Below are 25,621 nucleotides of genomic sequence, written 5' to 3' on the forward strand. Positions count from 1 at the left end.
AGGGGACCAAGTCCAGTTCATGATGAGTGGGGCTGGAGTTCGTAGAGCACTTCTGCTCATGCAGGGGTGCCCTCACACACTGGTACCTGCACCCTGCCCTCTGGGCTAGGAGGGCCATATATTAGGGATTTATATGGGGGCACCAGTATGCCAATTGTGGGGTGTGTAAGTCCTAACCAACCGAATTTAGAGGGGGAGAGCACAATCACTGGGGTCCTTGTTAGCAGGATCCTACTGAAAACAGTCAAAGCATACTGACATCAGGCAAAGTGAGGGTAACCATGCCGAAAAGAGGGTAATTTCCTACACTCTCTACCAGTTTGCTTTTGGGGCTCTGCCTCTTGGGGCACAGACAGTCTCGAAAGCAATTGATGTCAACGCTCAGGAGTGACGCCTAAATGGGCCCTGCATGTAATTTCCGTAACAGAACGGTGTCAGTGCAGAGCCACACGGTGCCACCTTCTGACGAGCAGAGGTACTCTTGAAAAGTTTCCAGATCCAATCTGATGCTAGGGGAATATTCAAGAAATGAGGGATCTGGCTAGATAGTTTCTGCCAGAATGAGTGTTACGGAAGGTAAGTAATTAGTTCTTCCTCACCTTGTGAATTTTCCGCAGGTGCTAGACTGGATCTGGAAGGTTTTTTGAAGCAGTTACATCTCAGGTTGCTAGGTGGAATTGTGCAGCTCTACGTCTGATCCGCCTCAGCCTGTACATGATGTTGTGGGTCTCCATTTATGCACCACTTCCATTTGCTGACGGCAATTCCTTTCTTTCTGTGCCTTTTAACATGGAACTGGAGCTTTCAAGTCCTATCATTCTGACAGACAGGTATACCTCAACACTAGTCAGTGTGCAGTATGTCTTCCCCTAACAAAACAGGGTTAAACCATGGCATGACTGTCATTGTCACATGTCATTGACTGACACTTATGACATGTCACTGGTGCCTCTGCTCCAAACACAACTTGGCCTTGTGTGTCTGGTGTGTCAAGATGAATCTTAAGGCCATCTATGAAGTGAACCTTCGCATCTGCGCACTTGCTCCCAAGCCTGCTACTGTGACTGAATGTCACCCACTGGCTCCCTTTTGTGTGCCTTTGGGCCCCAAGGATCCAATGCGTAGTCCAGTCAGGTTACCACTGGCAGATCCCTGGACGCCTGTGACTGTTGCAGTTACTTTATATTTGTCTACATATTTGGACATATGTATTTACATTTTGCATGGGCATCTCTTTTTTTTCTATACTTTCTTTTCTTACACTCCTTTCTTAACTGCCTGTGGGAAAACAGTCTAACAAAGGAGTTGATGCCCATGCACAATATTACCGAAAGGAAGAGTGACTCAATCCTGTGACTCGAAATGCTTCTTTGAAGAAAAACAACTTTCACCGTTCTGGACACAACACTAGATGGCAGGTGTACGCACAGCATGTGAATCTACACACTGCATGCCACGAACTGATGGTTACTAGGTAAGTAACATTTTCCTTTTGGAAGAGGCTGCAGATTCTCATTGACCCTCCCATTATCTCAGTTCTTTGAAATGTCCCCATAGAGTGCTTTAATAAGACCCAAAATAGGAAAGTCTGCACACTGCCAGATTTTCATTTTGAAGGCTCTGTGTCTGGTGGCTCGGCCAGGGATCAGAAAGAAACTGATGCCAGCCTGAGTAGGCGACCTATTTATGGAGGTCCCCAATGTCACATCTTGAGTGGGTCAGATCAGACACAGAGCTGCACAAAACGACTTAATGACATTTGAGGGATTTGCTAGCAGATGTTTGTAGATGCAGTTTAGCACCAGGGGACATTCACAAGGTGAAGAATCTGCGGTTTGCTGGAGGCTACATGAAAAGTAGTTACTGAACGTAAGTGACTTGTTCATTTTACCATCTTTTAAACTTGGTTTCAGGCAGTTGTCCTCCTCTGTTTTTTCCTCAACATTTTTAGCACTTCTTTTAATGGATATGAATCTTTACTAATATTTACACAGAGTTCGCATCACTCTCTCACTTTATCTGTTTAGATTGTGTTTTTATAGTTCGATAATTATTTTTCTGTTAATTTAAATATAGTCTCCATACTTTTTTCTCCTAGCCCTATAGCAGGAACAATGTGTTGTAGATTGTTAATAGTGGCAGTACCGCTTTCATGCATCTTTCATTTCCCCTCTCTTACCCTCAAATCTGTTGAATCCAGAATTCACACTGCATTGCCACCATTTAGTGACAGAGTGGTGCATTGCTCCAAAAAATGTCACTCAGAATTTTGCAAGGGCATAAGTAGGACAAGTTCTTTTTTGTTTTAGTTTTTTTTTTTACTGTGAATCTTCTAACACTAAAGTTAAGAGCCAAATGATAACTTGCATTCCGTCATGTATATAGCATCCTGCAAAGCATTCAAACTTTCTACTTGAATTGTAATTTACCATTCAAATTAAACACACATGTTAGGAAAACGTCATATTTATGTAAGTGTTTGTTTCATATTTGAGTTAAAATAATGAAGATAGAGTAAATGTTTTGTTAACGATAATTGTATTGCAGATGAGCTTCTTTTGCCCCATATGCGAAAAATCGATGGTATGCTCGATGACAGCCAGAGAAAGGTGCTAGAGAAATTGAATTTGCAGCAATCACACAAGGTATTCATTTCTACGGTTACCATTTTATAAATCATCTTTCTTGTGCCATATTGTAGATAATTAAACTGCAAGCTTTCTTGTAAAGAAAAAAAAGTTACATTTAATTACCCGATTCCTCGGTGTAGGCACATTCCTTAAGACGCCATAGATTTTTTTAACTTCGCTATCGTCCTAGGATTGTATCCATTAGATATGTATGTTATTTCATGAGACGTTCCTTTCTTAAGAAAATGACTTTGTTTGCGACTACATAGTAGAAAAAGTCAAATGTTTTTTTTTCTGCACAAGAGAAGATAGTGAAACGTGGTAAAACTGTGATTTGTAAAACTTATTTTAAGGACTTGCTCTATTGCTGAAAATTAGTAGCTTTGGTAAATATCTAAAGAATTTGATCAAGGGGAAACTTGCAGTGTGACAATTTGCTGTTAGAGCTATGAAATGAACACTGCCACAATCTTTCTCAGGGTAGCACAGTTACAACTAAAGCTTCTCTCACATTGCAGGTAAGTGACAGATGTGTATGGGATGCCCAGACAGATGATTGGACTGTCGTAATACTACCTGGTCTCCAAGCTGTATCATTGATTGCAGTGTCACAGTGCATGTTTATAGAGACGATATATAAGAGTTGTGTATTGTGGGTCTTTAATGTCATTGTGGGGCTCTTGTGACATAATAAATAATGAGAACAAAGGTCAAGTGGTTTCCAAATTCATGCAGGGCCTAGAAATCAAACAGTTGAGTCAAAATGCATGTTATCTGTAATTTATGTTTTAGGTCTGATGTTCTGGTTTGGTTTATTATGGTATTACGTGTGAATGTTTTTCACAACATTAGGTGAGAACTGTAGTTTGCTTGTTGATAGGCTGCAGGAAGAGAAATTAACAACATTTATGGTATTAAGCGTAGTTTTACATTTGTCTTTTGTTTTCCTTTTTCTGTTCTGAAAATATTTGTTTATGTGCAAGAGTGATGGTTCTGACAACTGCTCTTTGCAGTGTTCATCTAATGATAAGCACTTTGAGGGCAACCTGTTTGAGTTTTGGTTCGGTAACCAAGTAATACCATTTATAAGTGATAGGACATTTTTGCAGGATCTCAGGACCGTTTTTACAGCCGCGTCGACTAGAACGGTGTGTTTTTTAAACTGTAGAACAAGTGAAAAATTAACTGTTATGTTGCCCATTTATGAACGTCAGCACACAAGCACTGACAAAGCAAAGTAGATGTCTACTCATCTCATTTGTGTTTATCACTCAACCTTAAAGGGTGAGTGATAAGTAACAGAACACCAAACTCTGTTGTCAGGCCTTCCATCATCCTGCAAAAACGTTTGCCCTCCAGAGCATTTATGTGTAGCCTGTTTGTAGATGCACATGCTGCCACATATACAAAACAATTAATGGATAATCCAGGGAGAATGCCCTGTGCACTCACCTACAGAGTGGGTTATCTATCTGACATATACATTAAATGAACAATGGAAGGTAATGGGAGTAGTAAAAATACATACTCTGTCAAAGCAAAAATCACCAGTTCTACAAGATAAGTATTTTTTATATTCTGCTTGTATTGCTTCAATTGATATACACATGAATCACAAGTATGTTACATAATCACCAGTTCCATTCCATTTGAAAAGTTTCACAACAGACAGAAAAACTACGAAATCATATCTATGAAATTTTAAGAATACAAAGTAGCGATACACAAACGCTGGAGATGCCAATAATACATAGTTGTAAACCAAAGACGCTGGAGATGCCAATACGTGTTTCACTGACTAAATCCGCTTCTTCAGGGCTGAAAAGAATATGATGGTACAACTTCCACAAAGTGAACTTAATTAAACATAGACATTAGATAAAAAAAACAATGAACACTTTCTATAGCCTGAATAGCGTAACCCAAAATCAGATAGTAGTCTAATGCAGGATACAGTGTCAATGACCATCAGTAACCCAGAGAGAGAAAGGGGGCAATGGCGCTAAAAGTTAAACAAAATCAAGCTAGATAAAGATAGAGGTTTATGTAGATATTTCAGAACAAGTGTAACCTATAAATCTCATGTAAGTAGTGTGCTGAAGAAATGGAAATTACTTCACTGAGTCATGTGTTACATTACAGTCCTACATTCGAAAATGGTATATGTTACGTTCAGGTGAAACTCTCCATAAATTACTATACAACTGTCCCAAAATGCATAAAAGACTCAAGAGGATCGTTCCAAATCACCAAAGATTTGTATGTCCAAGGATACAAAATAATCAGAACATAAGCATATAATATCCAAAGATACAATAACATATCTGATAGAGACTTCTAGTTGCAGATTCCTTACCTTAGAATTTCACCCAGGCATCAGACTGGATCCACAGATTTTTCTTCAAGCAGTACTCTTGTGCGCCGTCAGGTGGCGCCGATCGACTCTCCATCAATCATTGGCATCCTGGTCGCCGTGATGACATTGCTGACGTATATAGGCACCACCCCGGCACGCTGACATCAGTTCTTTTCTTTCTGCGCCAACTTACTCCTACATCTGGAGAAGAGCTACCCTCAGTCGCTTTTTGACTGACTTTTCGTCCCTTTTGTCAAGCTCTTTGACTTCTTGATGCATTTAGATGTCTTCCCGTAAGACTGATTCAGGCATTGTGACTCCTGTCACCGCATGATGTCGGTGACGGATCTGCATCTCATGTGCTTGTGTCTGGAGCGCGACCACGACCTGAAGTCATTCCCTGTCTCGCTTGAGGAAGGTCACCATACCATTCGTGGAGCCATCACCACTTGTCCTTGTCCCACTCCAAGTCCTCGGGACATTTGGGTCACAAGAAGTTGAAGAACAAGCGTTTTTTGACTTCACCTCGTCACTTGGCCGATGCGACGCTCAAGTAGCGTCGTTCTTTTAGGCCCCTGTCCTCGGAGCCTGTTTCTGGTCAACTCCGCACCTCCCGACGTTTCTGGGAGCGGAGCCACCCCTACCCAACTCAGGGAGTTTTATTAAGCCATGCGTCTCATCTTTGTGCAAGGCGACCCTCCTGTGATGCCCTCGGGCCCAGTAGGGTCAGCGGGGGCCCCCTTAGGTTCCGGCAGCTTTGGCTCTGGAGGGCACCCCAGGATCCAGATCCAAGCCGACGCTGGTCTTGCCATTGCGACCTTCCCCGACGCCGAAGTCAACACTCCCAACGTCCGTTGGGCCTACAATCAACTTCAATCCCATACTCATTCCAGACTTCGACCCGGAGCAGGAACGACGTTGCTTGATGCCAATTCCGACTTCAGAGTCATCACACCACAAGTTGTATCTAGACCCTTATACCTTTGGGTATGGTGAGAGTATGGAGGGGTCGCTGGACCCTCTAGAAGACCCTTATATGGACTGGGCTTAGGAATTGGGTGAAGCCAGTGGGTTGGACACTTCACCGTACTCTGGCATGCTTTCTCCCTCTACTGCGTACTCCTACACAACACAGGACCGGCCTACCTGAACCACTGCGTCTCCTTCCATCCCCCCCGCCAGATCCCTCCGCTCCGGCCAGATGGTCCTGGCCACCGTCCCTCGCATCCGTAAAAAAAACTGCTGGAGGATGATCTTTCACCAACACTGCAGCAAAGAGCTAGAACAAACTCCTCTGCACCTAAGACAAAGCACGTCGCTCACCATCTTCAGGAAGAACCTCAAGATGTGGCTCTTCGGATGAGGCCCCTCCTCTGACCCAGTGCCTTGAGATCCTCACAGGTGAGTAGCAGCGCTTTACAAATACTGATTGATTGATTGATTGATTGACTGTGGCTACGGAGAGGGAGCCTCCTACTTGGTGGTGCGAAGAGTGGCCGAGGTCCTGGGCCTCGAGTTGCCTTCAGTGGCGGTCAGGACTAACTTCCTGACTAGAGGTGCTTGAGCCGGGTACTTCTGCATCTGAACCCCTATTGCTTCATTGAAGCCCTCACTGATGTCCGGCTGGGGACATGGTCTAAACCCAGCACAGGGGCTCCTGTCAACAGGACAATTGCCTGCCGCCATAGGTCTGCGCCCAACAACCCTAAATTCCTGACCCAACACCCTATGCCCTAGAGCTTAGTCATTCAGGCTTCTTCCTTTTCTCGCACATTCCCTTCCGCACCCCCGGACAGGGAATAAAAAAGACTGGACCAACTTGAGATTAAAATGTTCTCTTCCTCCAGTCTGGCATTGCTGTCCATGAACATCGCATGCCTTTTGGGCCACTACTCTCATACTTTGTGTGATAGGGTCACCCAGGTGCTGCCACAGGTCCTGAGGGAGGCCCAGGGCATTTTCTCCCAAGCTGTTGCTGACAAAGTTGGCTCTGCGCTTTAAGAAGTCCCAGGCTACAGCTCGGTCCCTTGTTCTTGTAGCTGCTCCCCGCCCCCCTCAGTCTGCTTTTTGCCCCTTTCGTGGCTGTGGAAGGGGCACCCAACTCGCGTCCATTTCCCTCCAGCCACCGTGCTGTGCATGCTGCCCAGCCTCTGAGTGAGTGAGGACGCGGGTCCCAAGGTCCCCATGGATCAGGGAGCCAGCGGTCGGGCCAGTCCACGACCCCTCCCGTTGCAGCCTCCAAACCTTCCTAGTCCGTAGCTTCTCCACATACCAGTTGGTGGGAGGATTTGCCATCATCTGCCCCACTGGGAATCCATCACGACGGACAGTTGGGTTTTGCAAAATGTCCGAAGGGGCTCCTCCCTCCCCTTCTGGACTACCCCTCCTGCCATGCCTCCATCTTACGGTCAGGGAGGCTACGGTTCTCTTGGCCAAGGGAGCCATAGAGAGGGTCCCTGTGCCAGAAGTAGTTTGTGGTTTTTATTCATGCTACTTTCTGGTGCCCAAAAAGGACAAGGGCCTTTGTCCTATCCTAGACCTCCGGGCCCTCAATCTTTTCTTCAGGAAGGAGAGGTTCAAAATGCTCACTCTGGGTCAGGTCCTTTCTGCCGTGGACCCAGGAGACTAGATGGTAGTGTTGGACTTGCAGGACACGTATTTTCTTATTCCCGTCCTGCCTGCCTAAAGACGTTACTTGTGGTTCATTGCAGATCACCAACACTTTCAGTTCACCGTGCTCCCCTTCCTCCTCACCATCGCCCTCAGGTGTTCAAAAAAGTGATGGTAGTGGTTGCAGCTCATCTGCGCCGGCTAGGGGTTTCAGTTTTCCCCTACCTCGACGACTGGCTGTTAAAGGCTGGCTCTGCCCAGGCTGTCGTCCCCCACCACCAGGCTACGGCGGACCTCCTGCATTCGCTGGGGTTCATTATAAACGTGCAAAGTCACACCTGACTCCCTCTCAGACACTCCCTTTCATCAGAGCTGTTCTGGACACAGTGCAGTTTCGGGCCTATCCTCCCGAGCGGCGAGTCCGTCCAGGATATTCAGGCCATCATACCAATGTTTCAGCCTCTATTCTGCCTCTATCCTGGGTTTCGGTGAGAATGACTCTGAGGCTGGTGGGCCTCATGGCCTCCTGCTGGTCACACATGCCAGATGGAATATGCGGGCTCTGCAATGGGACCTGAAGTTCCAATGGGCGCAGCATCAGGGGAATCTATTCAACATGGTCCAGATCTGGGATGAAACTGCGTAAGATCTGCAGTGGTGGCTAACGAACCGAGATTGGGTCAGAGGTAGATCCCTCTTCCTTTTCCAACCAGATCAAACAGAGGAGGCAGATGCGTCACTACTGGGATGGGGCAGGCACATGGGAAAGGCGGAGATCAGAGGCATCTGATCTCCGGCGGAGTCCGGGCTCCAAATCAACCTTCTGAGGCTCAGGGTGATCAGACTTGCATTGAAAGCATTCCTTTCCTCTCTCCAAGAGAAAGTGGTGCAGGTGTTCACGGATAACACCACCGCCTGTGGTACTGCAATAAGCAGGGGAGGGTGGGGTTGTGGACCCTTTGTCAAGACGCCCTACATCTCTGGACATGGCTGGAACGTCAGGGCATTTCCCTGGTGGTTTAATATCTGGTGGGCTCTCTGAAAGGCATAGCAGACAAACTCAGAAGACAATGCATCATCGATCACGAATCGTCGCTGACATAAATTTGTGGTATGGTGTACCAACAAAACTCTTGATCCCCTTTCTGCACCACTGTCTGAGGTTCTCTTGTTTATTCTCTCTTGCCCAGCAGGGGTCTGCTTTGGTTAATCTTAAGGGTTATCTGTCTGCCATTTCTGCTTTCCTCAGACTACCTGATCAACCCTCCTTCTTTAAATCTTCCGTTGTGGCTCACTTACTTAAAGGTCGTACCCGCAAGTTTCCTTCTACCCCATTCACAATTCCCCAGTGGGATTTGAACCTGGTACTCACTTTCCTCATGTGTGCTCTTTTTCTCCTCTTCAGCTCCTCACCTTAAAAACAGGCATGCTTGAGGTCATCACCTCTGCACGGAGAGTGAGTGAGCTGCAAGTTCTTTCTTCAAAGCCACACTTCATCTCTGTCCATCCTGACAAAGTGGTACTTCATTCTAGGGCCTCTCTCCTCCCTAAAGTGGGCATGCCCTTTCATATAGTCCAATCCATCACCTTGCGTACTTTTGTTCTGCCCCCACATCCTTCTTGTGAGGAGGAGAGACTCCACTGTCTGGATTCAGAAAGAACATTGGCGTTCTTCCTCATTCGTACTAAAGACTGGTGGTCGATCAACTCTTTGTGGGTTATGTAGGTGCGAAGAAAGGAAGGGTGGTGCAGAAGATAACCATCTCTAGATGGGTTGTTCTCTGCATCAAATTGTGCTACGCTTTTGCTAAGAATCAACCCCCAGAGGATTTGTGTGCTCACTCCACCAGAGCAACAGCAGCAACTGCGTTAGATTGCAGAGTTCCAGTCCTGGACATCTGCCAGGCAGCAACATGGGCGTCCCTGCACACGTTCACCAACCACTACTGCCAGGACAGTCAGGTCTGTAGGGACGGCTGTTTTGGCCGTTTGATCCTGCATGACTTCCCAGTATGATCTTAGTTCGCAGACCCACCGCCGGGGATGGTACTGCTTGGGTATCTATTCTAAGTTCAGGCATCTGTAACTAGAAGTCTCTGTCAGATAAACAAGTTACTCACCTTTGATAACAAATTATTTGGTAGAGACCTATGGCTTAAAATCTCCTTCCAGAAAGTCTTCAGTGGGGTCAGGACTGTAGAAAGCTGACCTTGTGTGTGGTGAGCACCTGTGGTCCAGGTATCCCCTATTAGTGAGGTGTAGTCTGTGTCTAGGAAGACAGGCTCTCAAGAGGTAGCTGTGGATGAGCAGCCAAGTCTTATCTAGGAGATATGCAAAGCTCATGCAATAACACTAATAGCCACACAGCACTTGCACACATGAATGAACCACACAGTGTTACAAAAATAAAGGTACTTTATTTTGGTGACACCAATACTCAAATTCTATATAGGCAATACTCTTCTAGCAGGTGAGTAAGCATGCTATTATATACACCTTAGTAATCAGGAATGGGCACAGAAAGCAATAAAAAACAGTGAAATAACAGTGAGCAATAGAGACCCTAGAGGGAGACCAAACCAAATACTAAAAAAATGGAATGCGAAGATCAGCTTCCCACCCAGGTAAGTGGAATCTGTAGAGGGGAGCTGGAGGAACTAGCAACCCCAACAGGTAAGTACCAGAATGCCCCTTCCAGCGACCAGGAGAGAAGAGCCTGTTTTTTCCAAACCCACCGAGAAACTTTGTGAAAGGACTGTGCAAGAAACAGAAGATGGATCCAGACAGAAGAGGACCTGCAAATGAAGGGGACCAAGTCCAGTTCCAGTTGGAGTGTCCGGTTGGGACAGGAGCCACTACCCACTCTTCTGGAGATGCAGGACCAGGTCGACGGTGAAGACCAGGAGTTGGCTATGTAGCACAGGAGCAGAGGAAGTGCTCTAGAAGCCTGGGCTTGAGCTGTTCAAGAAGCAGGAGGGCAGAAACCTGTCTGTAGGATGGCAGCAGCGCGTGTTGCCCAGAAAAAACTTGCAGACTGGTAGAAGCAAATCTGGGGATCCTCAAAGTATCCCCCAGTGTGAATGGAATTATACAACCAATACCGGCAACAGTGTTGGGGTATGATTCTGACATGTTTGATTCCAAACATGCCTAGGTTCGGAGTTACCAGTATGTAGCTGGACAATGGCTTCCCCACACTCTTGAAGTCCAGGAAAATGGAGCTGGAGTTCATGGAGGCACCTCTGCTCATGTAGGGGTGCCCTCACACATAGGTACTTGCACCCTGCTTCTGGGCTAGGAGGGTCTGCTGAAGGGGTGACTTACAGTGACCTGGCAGGCCTGCAGGCACATTTTGCATGAGCTCCCATGGGTGACATAATACATGCTGCAGCCCATGGGAAACCCCTGGTGCCCCATTGCCCTGGGTACCTAAGTACCATATACTGGGGGCTTATGGGGGCACCAGTATACCAACTGTGGGGTGTGCAAGTCCTAACCAACCGAATTTAGAGGGGGAGAGCACAATTGCTGTGGTCCTGGTTAGCAGGTTCCCAGTGAACACAGTCAAAACACACTGACAGCCGGCAAAAAGTGGGATAACCATGCCAAAAAGAGGGTACTTTCCTACAAGGACCACCACTCATGAAGATGATTTCCTTCTTACCATACCCTCTTCAGCACAACTGTGTCTCTTTGTCTCTTGTCGAAACATCTGTTTGTTTCAGTGGTGTGATATGCCATAATACCCTGTGTTTACACATTGATTTTCTATTTCGTACACTTTTACATAAAGCAGTGTATCTGCCCAGAGTTTCGGCCATTGGTCAGTCATTATGCTAGTGTTTAAAATACGTTGCCTTCTTAACTTATAGGACCATTGAACATTGGGCCCTACATCTCCCAACAGTAAGTAAATACTTGAGATCAGGCTTTTTGGTGGTGTATAGGTGGAAGGCCATTTTCCAATGTGTCGGGTGTAATCACAGCCTCCCTATTACCTGATGAATCACCCAATGCCTCAAATGCAAATACAGAATTCCGTATCACTGAGCTTAAATTCCCCTTTACTCTGGACAAATGACTTCATTTCTTCATTTTGATAGAGGTTATCTCCAGCGATCTCCCACCTCCCTCCCTGGGCTTTCCCATGGTCAACTCAGAGGTATGCCCAAGATGGGTGAAGAGAGTTTGGAAAGATGTGAGACCTTGTCTCCTTGTAACCAAGTCCGATAAGACCATTGTGGGGTGCATGATTTTAGAGAAGTAGCACCCTAGGGGGGTGTGCTTGTCTTGCACTGCCAAGGTATTGCTTAAGGAACCTGACCCTTTCCAACCATTTATATGTGTATCCAATGTCTTTCTGTCTTGTAAATAGATCATTTAAATAGATCATTTAAATAGTACTCTTTAGACGTGAGGCTTGGTAATACAGTTTCATATCCAGCAAGTCTAAGCCTCCTGATCTTCTCTTTGCATTCAGCTCCTTAAATGAAATGCTTGCCCACTACCTTCCTCGTCAAAAATTTCATGACAATCTCAGGGATCTTTACTGGCAGGGCTTGAAAGATATATTGTAGTTCATGCAGAACATTCAATTTTGTTGAAGTCACCCTGCCTAGACACAATATTGACGGGCTCTGCCATCTATAACAAGTCTCTGATAATGGGGTTAAACAATCTTGGGTAATTAGCAGTATAATTTGCAGAGCATTGGTTATGTAAATCCCCAAATAATTAATCTTCTCCTTAGCTCAGCGACTTAGCTGCAGTGAGGCGATCTACAGCTGTTTGTGGGAGTCCCACAATCAGTAACTCCGATTTTTCCCAGTTAACTATAAACCTGAAACTCTTCTGATCTGCTCTATCACTTCCAAAACCCATTGAAGAGAAACCTGTGGTTATAGTTTTGTCAAAAGAATGTCAACAGAAAACTGATCAGGATCTTTCCCAAATGGTGTGCCCTTAATATCATGGCACTGTCTTATAATGGCAGCTAAGGTTTCAATCATCTGTATATCAAAATAAGGGGGGCAAGACAGAAAATAAGGGGGACAAGAGACAAGTGTTTCGACATGAAATTATATTTTTCATTTTTACCCCACTGACTAGTATGCTGGCCACTGGATTTATATAATTAGCTTCTATCCAGGTTGACATATGATGGCCCAAGAACTCGACGGAGAAATGGCCAGCCCACTCTTTCAAGGGACTTTCAGCATCTATAGACAGATTGACCATGGGTATTGTCCTCCAATTCTTTTTTTGTGAGGTGTAGCACTCGCCTAATATTATCTGTGGCTTTTCTGTTTAGGTGAATCCTTATCGAGGTGGGTGTATAAAAATATTTTAATAAATACTTTTGTATCCGAATTTAAGAGTGTTATGGGCCTGTATGCCTTATGTATCAAAGTTATACTGGCCGCAGTCATAATAGGCGTTGTTACTCGCATCTGTAGAAAGGAATTAAATATCTCCACAAGGAGCAGGATTAGTTGCACCCTAAAGTATTTACAGGAGCTATTAGTCGGCCTGTCAGGCCTGGTAGCTTTATTCAGGGGAGGTCTGAAATTGCCTTCAGGTTCTCTTTGGGCTTGATCAGTTTCTCTAGCACCTCAAGGGTAGCTGTAGTCAGAGGAAGGAGATTGGTGGACTTATCAAAGGCAACAGCCCAAAATAAAATGATGTACGGAGTGTTAAAACTTTTGAAACACTCACTCCCAGTCACAAATCTGGGTTTTAATCCATCATCTTTTTGCTTGCCACTGTCACCCCAGTTTGGACCCAGCCATATGCAAATCAGTCTTGACCCTGCTCCCCATGGGAACAGTCCAGCCCGAGCTGCCAAGCCAGGTCCTTCCTGGACGAAAAATAAACTTCCTGGGCCTGGTTTCTGGGTTTCATCCCTCATCAGCCAGGCTGGCTTGAATCCAGTGGCGCAGTGAACAAGGGACCCACGCCTGGGCATACCCTAGCCACTTAGGGGGCACATAGCAACATCATAAAATAAAATCGAAGGCATCCCGATCAGTCATGTTAATATATTCTTCTGAGTAAAGGGCAGAATAATTTATAAACACCCGCCTCCCCGGTGATGGGAGTATTACTGTGTTGGAATTCTTTTATCCTCCACTGTCTGTTGTAACCACCTGGCCAGGAGTGCATCTATCTTATTCGCCTTCTCGTAAAACTTTAGTTTTAAACATAACAGAGACTTTATACCTTTTTTTGCAGCCAGGAGGTTAAACTGCCTCTTTAGTATTTTTATTTTGTGCAGGAAATCCAAGGAGCCCACTGCTCTATACTTGTCATCCACTAAATGATACTCATCTTCTAAAGTGTTCTGACATAGTTTGAGTTTTTCTTTGCACTGCTCTTTCTGATATACATTGTCTCCTTTGAACTGCCTTGAAGGCACCCCAGAGAATAACCGGGACACTTGTCTTTATATGCTATCCTCAAAGTACTGGTTAATGGTGCCTCGTAGGGATTGGGCAATAATACTCTCCTTGAGTAGATTTAATCACATTTCCAGCTTCTCCTTATCTGGGTAGGTTGCATTTTCTCTGTCTCCCACACTAGCATAGCAGTGTCTATGATTGCTGTTGTGCCATGTGTGGTGGACTGCATATCGTTCACTATTTCCAGGTTGAATAGATGCTATAAATGTGTGAGAAAAATTTAAATTCCACAGAACCCTTTTTTCTCCTTCATGTGTCAAAAAGGCCTATCTCTTACATTTCTTTTTCAAGGCCTGAGACATGGCGCCTTGTATATATTTATTGTGGGGATGTGTATCTAAGTGTGCCTCTGGATTTACATTAAAGTCTCTAACCCACAGCAATTCGACTGGATCCAAATCTCTAATCTTGGTCAGCAGCTCAAATAAGAAAGTTTTCCTGCTGGAGTTTCTGGCATAAAGAGTTAAAATAAGCTACACACAAGACATCTCCCCTCCAAATAAATGGGCCAGCCCTCTCTCAAAACAGAAAGACAGTCACGCACGCCCTGGTCACCAGCCGCTTCGACTATGGCAACGCTCTCTACACCCGAGTGCCCTCCCAGCTACTTAAGACTCCAGACTATAGAGAACACTGCAGCCAAACTCATCCTCAACTTCCCTAAGCGCTCAAACATCACCCCACTCATCAGGAACATTCACTGGCTCCCTGTCCAGAAGAGATGCCAATTAACGATCCTCACACTCACATACAAGGTTCTCCACAGCCTAGGGCCGTCCTACATCAACCATCGACTGATCTTCTACGTCCCAGCAAAACAACGAGGCCTCTCTAAACCTTGCACACACACACACCCCGCATCCATCACAGCGGAGACTGCTCCTTCTCCTACACAACAGCCAAGACCTAGAACAGCCTGCCCCTCTACCTCCGAACAGCTCCCTCCCTGGCGGGCTTCAGAAGGAGACTCAAGGTGTGGCTTTTCAACTGAGACACAGCACCCTCAGGGACCAGATACCCTCAGGGGTGATAGTGCTGTGCTTTACAAATGCCATGATTGATTGATTGACTTTAATTTCCTCAAAATGTAAGTCCTTACATAGGTCTATCATGACTCCTACTTTTTCTTTTTTCTTTTTTTTGTTTTGTTTGTGTAGAAGCAAAACTTTGGATGGGATGGTGCCTATTTTTAATAAAACTAGTGTCCACAGACCTTAGGTGAGTTTCCTAGGAATACACCACATCTGGCAAGACCTCCTTTATTTCCCTCCAGATTGTATTCCACTTGACCAGGGAATTCAAGCCTTGTACATTCCAAAATAAGACTCCCCTCCATGATCCCACTATAAAAAAAGTGTGTTTGTGAGTTCCAGCTAGATCAACTTTTCTGCCCTGAATGCTAACATTAGATCTCAGCCATCTCAAGATTCTCCGCAACCACCCCCATTGTGTCTCCTCCTGATCCAGCAACTCACCTCCAACAACAAGTTATAAGTGTTGGAATGGGTCCGTCCCCATGTGGTGGTGAATTGTGCGATGTTCCCATGTTCCCCCATCTTTTGTAAATCAGAAAAATACACATGCCTCCTGGATCAGTAAGTATTGTAGAAAACTAAACTAGTTAAATTTAATTAAGAATAACATATCCCAAACTCATTTCAATAATTGTAGGGTTGTATACAGTGTTCGGAGGCTTTAAAGTGAGCCAGCAACTTTGCATGCCAGGCATAGTTGGGTAAGTCTATGTGGTACAAGGCCATGTCCCTCCTCCCAACTCATCTGCCCACCCCAACAAGTTACCATTCGGGAGGAATGCATCCGTCCCTATGTGGTGGTAAATCGCACAGTGGTCAACGGTTCCTGCCAGCCACCATCCTTTGTAAATCACAAAACACATATGTCTCCTGGATCAGAAAGTATCTTGGAAAAAGAAAGCGTTAAATTAAAAAAAATATATATATATCCCAAACTCAGTTCACTAATCTTACAGTTATGAACCGTACTCAGAGACTTTAACATCCGACAGCATGTGGTACGGTGTCATAGCTCCTCCCTTCTACATTTGTGGGTTTATCTTCTCAGTGCTTTCACCTCTCCCTACTTTTCTTTGTGCTTTAGCAGTGTCTTTTCTTCTTTGGGCGGTGTCTGAGGACTCTTCCCAACCAATTATGTCCTGGGCTGCTTCCAAAGTCTGAACCATGTGCATTTTGAGTTCATTTAAAACCATTGGGCAAATGGGAATGTTCATATGCATCAGATCCATCTCCTACTTAATTCCACCGTTATAGACATTAGCATACATTTAAGGTGCTTTGTGAAGTATCTTAGAAGTGGTCAGTATTCTAATCTTGGAAATTAAGGGGATCATATATGCAAGCTTCCTTCATTAACTGAGCTGCATAGTGATCACAGGCCCAGTTTTGTAATGTCTTTGTGATGAGCTTTCAGTGATGCCATGGAAGACACTACTCTTATAGTGGGAAATTTAAAAGACTGATCCTCCTTTAAAACAAAGGGGAATAGATTTTGCAAATTGTGAACCACAGCCATTCTCTCCTCATTTTCTGTTACATTGCATATTCTGCAAGAATAATTTTCCAGATCTTTACATTTGACCAATAGTGCACTGATCTCTTCCTCCATCTTGGCCTGCAGATCTTGCAGTTTCTCCAGTTCTTGGCTTATGGCTGCTATATTATCTTCATTAGTCACAACGCATTCCCCCATTGTCTGGATATTCTTAGTTGTTTCACTGAGGACAGACATCATATCTGCCTTCAGGGCCTGATTTGGATGGTAACCGTGTTGAAGATCGTGATGTGTAGCTCTCCTAGGTCCTCTTTCATTAGAGCATAGGAGACATCACTGTTTTTGGTCGCCATTCCCACTGCCTGTGTCTGGGTTTACTTCCGCCTATTGTCTTTAGGGCACTTGTTCTTTCCCGGTAATAACTGAACTCCTTTGCTTGACAAGCTTTTTAAGTCTTAATGATAGGGACCTTTGCTTAGAGTTCATATTTAGCAAGTGGTGACTTCCAGGTGCTTACATATCTGGTCATGTCTCCCCTCTGACAAAATCAGTAGTGATCTAAATCTTTCCATTCCTCATGTGAGTCCTCTGGCTTCTATTTTGTTGTTTGGCCATCAAATACCAGGCATCGTAGTAGTTAACAAAAAAAAACGTTTAACAGCACTTCACACTGCTAATGAGTTCAAGCTGAGAACATTTGACTTGATCACTAGCAAACAGCCAGCACCATCAAAGCAGTCAGCAATCAAAATGAGATTGAAGATGAAGACCCTTCAAGGACCAAAAAAAAAGGCACCAGTGCAGACAAAACCTTCACTCCCTGCCTAAACCTTGAAAGGGGATCATGATCTGAGGCAGAAAATGGATTCCTGTAAGGGGAGAGGTACACCCACCTCTGTTACAAATGTGTCTTTTCTGCAGGGTCACCCAAACCTTTTGCTGAAACCTATTTTTGTTAGCTATCTAACTGTGTACTTTACAGCTGCTAACCAGAAGTGAAGTGTTTGTGCTCCTTCTTTCAGCTTGGTAAAATTGGTTTATTTAATTTGCCTGTAAGTCCCGAGTATACTGTACCAGATGTACCCAAGTCCTGTAAATTACATGCTACCAGTAGACTGCAGCACTCATTGTGCCGTCCACTACACTTGCACTCTAAAGCATGTCTGCGGACCTACCATTTTAGCCTGGCTGTGGAGTTTTAAAACTGCAAATTCGACCTCTCAAAATATCCTCTTTCACAGGACTAATTCTTCCTTTTAAATATGATTATATCACAGCTAAGTGGCCATTATTGCCCATACGCAGGGTGCATGGTATTTTACATTAGAGCATGTAAAGGTTTTATGTTAAACATGTCCTTACATTGAAAAGACCCTACAAGCTATTTTCACTGTAGGAGGATTGGTTGTTCTGTAGGAATGCATTGGAATACAATATTAAGTTTAATAAATGTAATGTCTGGCTAGGAAACAGCTAAAAACATTATTTTGTTCCAGACTTTTTGAAGTATTTATCACAAGCCAAATCCATATATACTGGAAAGGAATCTTTTAGAAAGTTAAATTTGTCCTCCCTGAAGTCCCTTGAAAATAAATCTGCATTTTGCTTTCCCGCGTCTGGCAGCTAGTAGTTAGCATTTGATTAGGCATGAATGAGGTGTGAACTTATTACCAGGAGCAAACAATAGGCTGACCTAAATTGGCAGAGGTGACCCATCTGATCCTGACAGAATATGCACGCTGGGGCTGTGAGAATCCTTTCTGAATTTTAAGTGTCAGATCCTGCTTGAATACTACATCCTTCTTGACCGTTCTACTGGGGATCTTTGTATGACACTTGGGGCGCACTTCAAAGAGACCTCCACTTTAATAGGCAAATGTTGGCTACTTGGGAAGGGCTCTTCTTTTGACCATACCCCCTTTTTAGGCCAGACAGACACCCTATCACAGTGGACCTATTTTTGTCTTTACAGTGACAAAGTCTGTTTGACAGTTCTGTTGGGTTTACATATAATACTTATGGTACACTTCGAAGGAGGGAACCAGCATGACAGTACAATTTTCATATATCCACTGGTTGCTGAAAATTCAGTGTTTGTTCTACCAGACTTCTGTCTCTGAGTTGTTGTGGACACCAAGCCTGCCTCAAATTAGATTTTAGTGTTGGATGTGGGAGGACACTAGGCTTATATCGTTACCATAGTACACTTCCCACACACAGTGGCAGTCTTCAGAGCCCAAAGTTAAGTGTGGCCAAAGACTAAGGTCATCATGACATTTTTCACAATAGGTAGGGTTAGCACTGAACACCATTAACTATTGGTTAGGGTTTCCCCATCTAGAGGCATTCACTTCAGAACACTCCTGGACTTGTGGAAGATCGGAAGAGGACTGAACCTGTTGTGTGCAACGTGAGAAGAGCCTTGGAGCATCTACTCTGTCTTGTGCCCAGGACAAAGAAGTTCATAAGCCTGACCTCCTATTCAAGCTACAGATAAACAACAAGCTGCAGGAGGACTTTTCCTGCAACTGGATCTGGACTGGACCTTGCTGTTTGGTCTCTTCCTTTCACCCTAAGAGTCTAGCTGCCTCCCCTGAGGTCCTCAAGCGCTTTATCGCTTTACTTCTGTCGTGGATTGGAACTAAAGTCAGAAGTTAAAATCTTTGTCTTTGACCAAGGCAAACCTGGTTAATGTATCTGACAGGGTCTCCATCTCGGTCAACGTCAAATTGCGCCAAGGCCCTGTTGTAGCGTGACCATTCACTATCATTGGCACTTTATAGGCCTGTCTGCACTGTGTCATAGCTACAGGGGGTTGAGCTCAGGTTAATTTAGGTTAGGTCCTTTAAGGGGTCACCCTGACAAGGAATGTGATTATTACTTGAGGTGGGTACTTACCTCCCTCAACTGATGACCCAAATTCTAACAACGACTTCCCAAAAGGAAGACTAGGTCAACACTCTGCATCGAACATAGTATACATACTGTCCACGTTGAATTGAAAGAAGCATTGTCTTAAGATCAAAATGGCAGCATTCCTTCATAAGAAGAAAGAGCCTGATGATACTTTAAAGTAATTCAGAATCTCTTCTAGGATGGCTGATAAGAGGTTAAGTGGCATACATTCGGAACAGGAAACACCCATCATAACCCCACCACCTAAACAAGACACAGACACACACACAGACACACATGGGGAGGTAGATTCCTATCCAACAAGACTCCCACTGCCAGTTGACCTCTACTTGTACCATGCACTCAATTTATACACTTTTTGAGAGACTCCTCCCAACACGAAAGAAGAAGCAGTTCTTAACAATGCTCCCCAGAGTTATTGATCAAGGAAAAGAGGCTTTCAGAGAGCCAGGTTTTTTTTTCAGTCACCCCACAAATGCGGAGAAGAAGTATAAAGCCTTAACTCAAGACCCAAATTAAATTAAAGTGAGTGTGCTAGCTATTCCAGACAAAAGATTGGAGGGACTATGGTGAAAGATGGAGAGAGCTGCACCACTACAATGCCGAATCACCACCACCAAAGCTCTACACAGTCATTATGGCCACCAACAGTGGGAGAAATTCAAAGGATCTCATGGAGCACTTATCTGACCAGTATTAAAAGTGGGAAAGCGCTCATCTAGGAGGGAAAGGCAATAGCCAATACATGTTTAAAATCTTGTTTAGGTGCTATAGACACAGGGAGTAGACCGTTGTGCAATTGGACAATACTGAAAAGGCATTCTTGGCTCAGGACCTTGTGCTTGAAGCCTGAACTGCAAGAGAATGTCATCAACATGCCATCCATGAGAGAAACGTGATAATGGATGAATCATTACAGCAAATGAAGGAAAATGGCACTGCAAAAGCCACGGGAGTACTGCAAGCAAGACAGCAGTCTCTCACTGACCAGTGATCAGGTTCCCAAGGGGCAACTCCACAATGGCAGCAGTCTGCACAAGAGAGACTTATTTCTACACAAAGCAAGAGGAAAGACTCATTCCCCAAGGGGCCCTGGCAAATCAAACAACTCTTTCACACATGCTGCCCCAACATTCAACACTTGTAAGGGAAAGACTGAGAGGTTGTTCTCAGGAATAAGGGATTACCTCAGACAGATGGGTACTGAACATTTCAAGACATAGATACTGCATAGAGTTAGAAACAGGAATTTGAGAATAGATGAAGCCATCATTTCTAACATCTTAATTACAGTTCTCACTGTTGGAAAGGAGCCCCCTTGATACCCCAATACTCCACCAGCCCCCAAGGAAACAAACCTGCGACGCCTGCCATTCCTTTCGATCTAAGAAGATGCTTCAGAACCGAAGAGCTTGTAGATTGGACATGGCATCCAGGACACCAGCCGACATTCCGGATATCTTCAAGGAAGAACACGTGCAGGAAGAGCTGAAACAGGAGAAGGAGTCCTTCTCCATTGAAGATTCGGAGTTAAACTTCCAGTCCGATATCGAGAACCAGCCAGTCACCTCCATGCAGCCCATTAGCAGAACAGCCCCTACTCCCCATGCAAAAACTTTAAAGAAGCCCCAAAAGGTGGTTGCCGGACCGCCACTGCCTCTGGGCCATGGTCGGATCTGAAAATAACCTTTGGATGCCCCGCCTCCGGCTCAGTACTGTAAATAGCCAAGACTCAGTGTCTTCGGCTCAGCAACATCCCAGGCAGCCTTGGGATCAGGCAGATCCATCAACCCGAGTGCTTTGGCACCAAGCAAAAAACCCTTTACAACCACTTTAGAACCGACAGCTTCGACTAGACACGCCTTCAACTCCAAAAATTTCAGAACATAAGACTGTGCCTTCCAGAGACTCCAGTAATTTCTCCAAAGCATTTCACCAGTGGAGCCCATCTTAGAAATAATGGACGCAAGTTAGCGCCTACTCCGTATTCATATGCTTACCCGCCATTCCAATCAAAAGGAAGCTCACCTTTTAAGAGGCCTTGGACACAGCTTCTCCCCCTAAAAGAGTCTCCAATGACAATGTTCCAGCTCAACCTCCGCCTTCTCCGCTACACTCACCAGTGCATCCTTCTATTCCTCCACTACATCCTCGATCTCCTACACCAGTTTTCACCAAAGGGTTCACCACCACCTCAAGGAGATGACTTGGGTGACATGCCACAGGACACAGATCCACAGGTTTCATATGATCCAGCTCCTATCCTGCCAAATGTGACTTATATCTAGTGCATCCATCACCACCTGAAGATAACATCCTATCAGCAGGTCACAGCAAGGGCATCCGCATACCACAATGTCCATCTGCACACTAACCCTATTGAAGAGGATTTCCTCTTTAATACCCTCACTACCACACATAGAGAGTCAGTTTTTACCCATGTTGTCAGGCATGCTTAGAATGCCAGTGAAATTTTGAAAGAACCTGTAAAGTCTTGGGTTATCACCCCAAGGGTGAATAAGAAATACAAGGCTGCACCTACAGACCCTCTATTTATACAGGCTCAAATCCCTCCTGACTCCATAGTCGTCACTACAGCACGGAAACGTGCTAATAGTCAATCCACAGGAGATATGCCTCCTCCTAATAAGGAAAGTAAAAAACTAGATGCAGCGGGAAAACGAGCGGCTGCCCGAGCTGCCAATCTTTGCCATATCGCCAATTCCCAGGCATTTCTGGCATGATACAACAGGGTACTAACTAAACGAGGAGGACTGGGAGATTAGACTGGTCCAGTGTACTTTCTCCCTATACGTGAACTAATAGTAAATGTGTACACTGTTCCAAGAAAAAGAGGGCGAAAGAGAAAGACTGAAAAATCAATGTTGTAGGAGTGCCCTCAAGCATCACAATAGGATGCAGAGCATCATCATCGGGCTAACTCCTCGCCAGACCGGCACTGCAATGTCTGACAGGCCACCACACAAAGGTCGTGGCTCTGCAACCGGAAGGTGGTTAAACAGAACAGCTCAAATCCGTCGAATATGCTGACAGAGGAGAAAAGGAGAGAGGAAAATAAAATTGGCTATGAACACCCGAAAGCTAAATTTAATGTTTATAATGAGGGTCAGGCCAAGATTAAAAAACTAATAGGAGTAAACAGGGAATGATGTCACCTATACTCCTATAGGAAGGGAAGGAAGGAAGAATCTCACTCCTACCACTGGGTCAACATGTTTCGCGCCTGTTCGGTCAAGGATTGATCCATTGGCGCTTCATCAGGACCATTTACTTGTAACTTCTCCTTCATATATCACAACAAGGGCAAAATAAACCAAAAAATAATGATAAGTAAAGACCATAAATGCTAGGAGGTCACTTACAATCTATGGACCATTCGTCACAGTCAGTCTAATAGAAAGTCGCCCTGTGTAAAAAATAAAACACATATGTAAAGCAAAGTGCAGTCAATAGACATACGTTGGTGTCAAGATGGTGTGAGTGTGATAGGTATCAGGTCCCAAAGGAGAGAAGTGGAGACAATTGTGAAAGTAACATTGACGGCTTATCATCCCATATAAGGACAAGGCATCATAGGGACGCGTAAACCCTGTAAACACGGTGAGTTCACTAAATAAAAAATTATAAAAATATATAGATGGTTGAAGTAATAGCAGTACAAAATTTAACACGTTCAAAAGAATCAAAGTGAGAGCTTTCCATATCTGGGGTAATCATATCTCACCTATTATGTAGTGATATATGGTCTCATAGTATTCTCTTCAACCACACCGTTAGGTCTGTTAATATCATACACACTTGTTTCTCTATCTTTAGAAAAAACATCCTCGTGCAAAAACATATGGGTATGCAGCCCATCATCCATGTTTCAAAGTGGGTGCTGATGGTAACTAATCGATAGTGAGACCTGGTACACCTCGTAGCAACTACAAATATCAGAGACAAGCATCGTTGAACTAGCCTCTCCGAGCGTTAACCGCTTATAAGCTCACCAACTTAACATTAAAGCGGGCTGCACACACGCATGCGGCGTGTCCGTAAGTCACTTACTTGACCCTTTGTGTTTCACGGCTGTTCGCCTACCCCGGGACGCGTCCCTGAATGACAGGGAACGAGTGCTCCGGACACGTTTAAATCAGGTGCAGTTAACTCGGACACTTAGCCCTAATTCGCGTCATGTTCGATGTCGGAGAAACCGACAAAGGACTAACGCGAAGGCTAGTAATGGCAGCGGCCATCTTAGAATGGAGTATATTCATAATAAATATAGAGATACATGTTCACTATCACGTGTGGGTCAGTCTGCACAATCAAGTATATATCGTAAAGGGGAAAAAGACTTACTACTATGTGAAATGATATCTAAAAAACTAAATATAATCAGACAGTAGCCCTGATGTCATAGAGAATGGTGTGTCAATCCACCATAACATCTAAGGTTATGGACATAATAATAATCTCCATGGGACAATCAAAAAGAGGAGGGTCAAGGAGATAGAGTCCACCAAGGAATATCGTCATTGAGACCCTCCCTAGCTGTTTTAAGCGGAAAATCCACCGTTGTTCAATCCTGAACAAATATTTGGGGTCATTCTCATTGTATCTGGGTACCTGTAGAACAGTCCACCACAGATCGTTGGGGCCATGTCTAGCTTCTAAGAAATGTGAACTCAATTTTGTCGTAATCCGTGCACATCTGATGTTGCTACGATGTTCATTTATTCTTAACTTGACTGGTCTCGTTGTCATTCCTACATACTGTAAGTCACACGGGCATGTGATCAAGTATATGCAGTGCCGTGTGTTACAGTTGGTGTGTTTAGTCAAACGCCAGACTCCAACGTGTTTCAACTGAAGACTGTTTATTCGCTTAGTTAATGGGCACACATTGCAAGAGCCGCATGGATAATGTCCAGAGACTGGTGGAAGATTCCATAGTGTGGATTGCTCTGGAGAAACCTCCTGTCTTTGCGGTCGTGTGTGAATAATTAGGTCCCTAATATTCGAAGATCTCTTAAATGCAAAGAGGGGTTGTGCAACCTGTGATCCCCCGCTCAATAGAATCTGCCACCTTTTATTGATAAGTCTTTTGACAGTATTAGAAAGGGGAGTGTATGTAGATACACAGGTAAGTCGTGTTTGTACATCTCGTCTAGAAGGTTCTAAGAGGGCATCTCTATGGTTGTTTCTAGCTCTTTTATAGGATCTGTTGATAATCTTGGTGGGATAACATCGACGTAGGAGTTTGGCTTTCAACTCACAAGCCTGAGTTTCAAATGACTGTACAGAGGAGCAATTCCTACGTAGTCTCAAGAATTGGCCAAAGGGAAGGTTATCGCGTAGAGCCTTCGGATGATGGCTGTCATATCTAAGTAGACTGTTTCTATCAGTGATCTTATGAAAAGTATCAGTCACTAGTTTACCATCCACGTTTTGAATCAAAAGATCCAAAAAAGATACTTGTGTGGTGGAAACATGTGCTGTGAATTTCAGAAAGGGATCCAGAGTGTTGATCCAGCCGGTAAACAAATCAATCTTGGAGACTGAGCCTTGCCATATGATGAGAATATCATCTATGTAACGACGCCATAATTTGATGTTGTTGAAAAAGGGGTTTGTTACTGGTAGAATGAAATTCTTTTCAAACTGGTACATATATAGACAGGCCAGACTAGGGGCAAAAGTGCTCAACATTGATTTTTCAGTCTTTCTCTTTCGCCCTCTTTTTCTTGGAACAGTGTACACATTTACTATTATGATACAACAGGGCCCACTGGGACGAAATGGAGGATCTCTTCCAGTTCCTCCCAGAGGAACATCATAAAAGGGCACAAGAAACAGTTTCAGAAGGTCAGATCATCTCTAATAATTCTGTTAGGTGTGCAACTGATGCCACAGATACCGCAGCACACGGTATTAACACTAGTGTCATTATACATAAGCACGCTTGGCTTAGGTGTTCAGGATTCAATCCACAAATACAGCTGGCAGTCCTCAACATGCCATTCAATAAGGAACACTTATTTGGCCAAGAAGTAGACAACACCATAAAAAAACCTCCAAAAAGACTCGGAGACAGCAAAGGCTATGGGGGCATTACT

The 25,621-nt window shown here is 44.4% G+C and overlaps 1 protein-coding gene across 4 annotated transcripts in view; it reads left to right on the forward strand.

Annotated features, from left to right (window-relative positions):
- Positions 1-25,621, forward strand: part of QSER1 (glutamine and serine rich 1) — a 564,431-nt gene that overhangs the window by 383,096 nt on the left and 155,714 nt on the right. For all 4 annotated transcript variants that reach the window (XM_069223515.1, XM_069223516.1, XM_069223517.1 and 1 more), the window contains one exon: positions 2,548-2,645. In XM_069223515.1, coding sequence (XP_069079616.1) covers positions 2,548-2,645 — 98 coding nt within the window. The remainder of the gene's footprint in view (positions 1-2,547; positions 2,646-25,621) is intronic.

This window comes from Pleurodeles waltl, chromosome 3_1 (assembly GCF_031143425.1).
Source record: "Pleurodeles waltl isolate 20211129_DDA chromosome 3_1, aPleWal1.hap1.20221129, whole genome shotgun sequence".
Classification (NCBI taxonomy): domain Eukaryota; kingdom Metazoa; phylum Chordata; class Amphibia; order Caudata; family Salamandridae; genus Pleurodeles; species Pleurodeles waltl.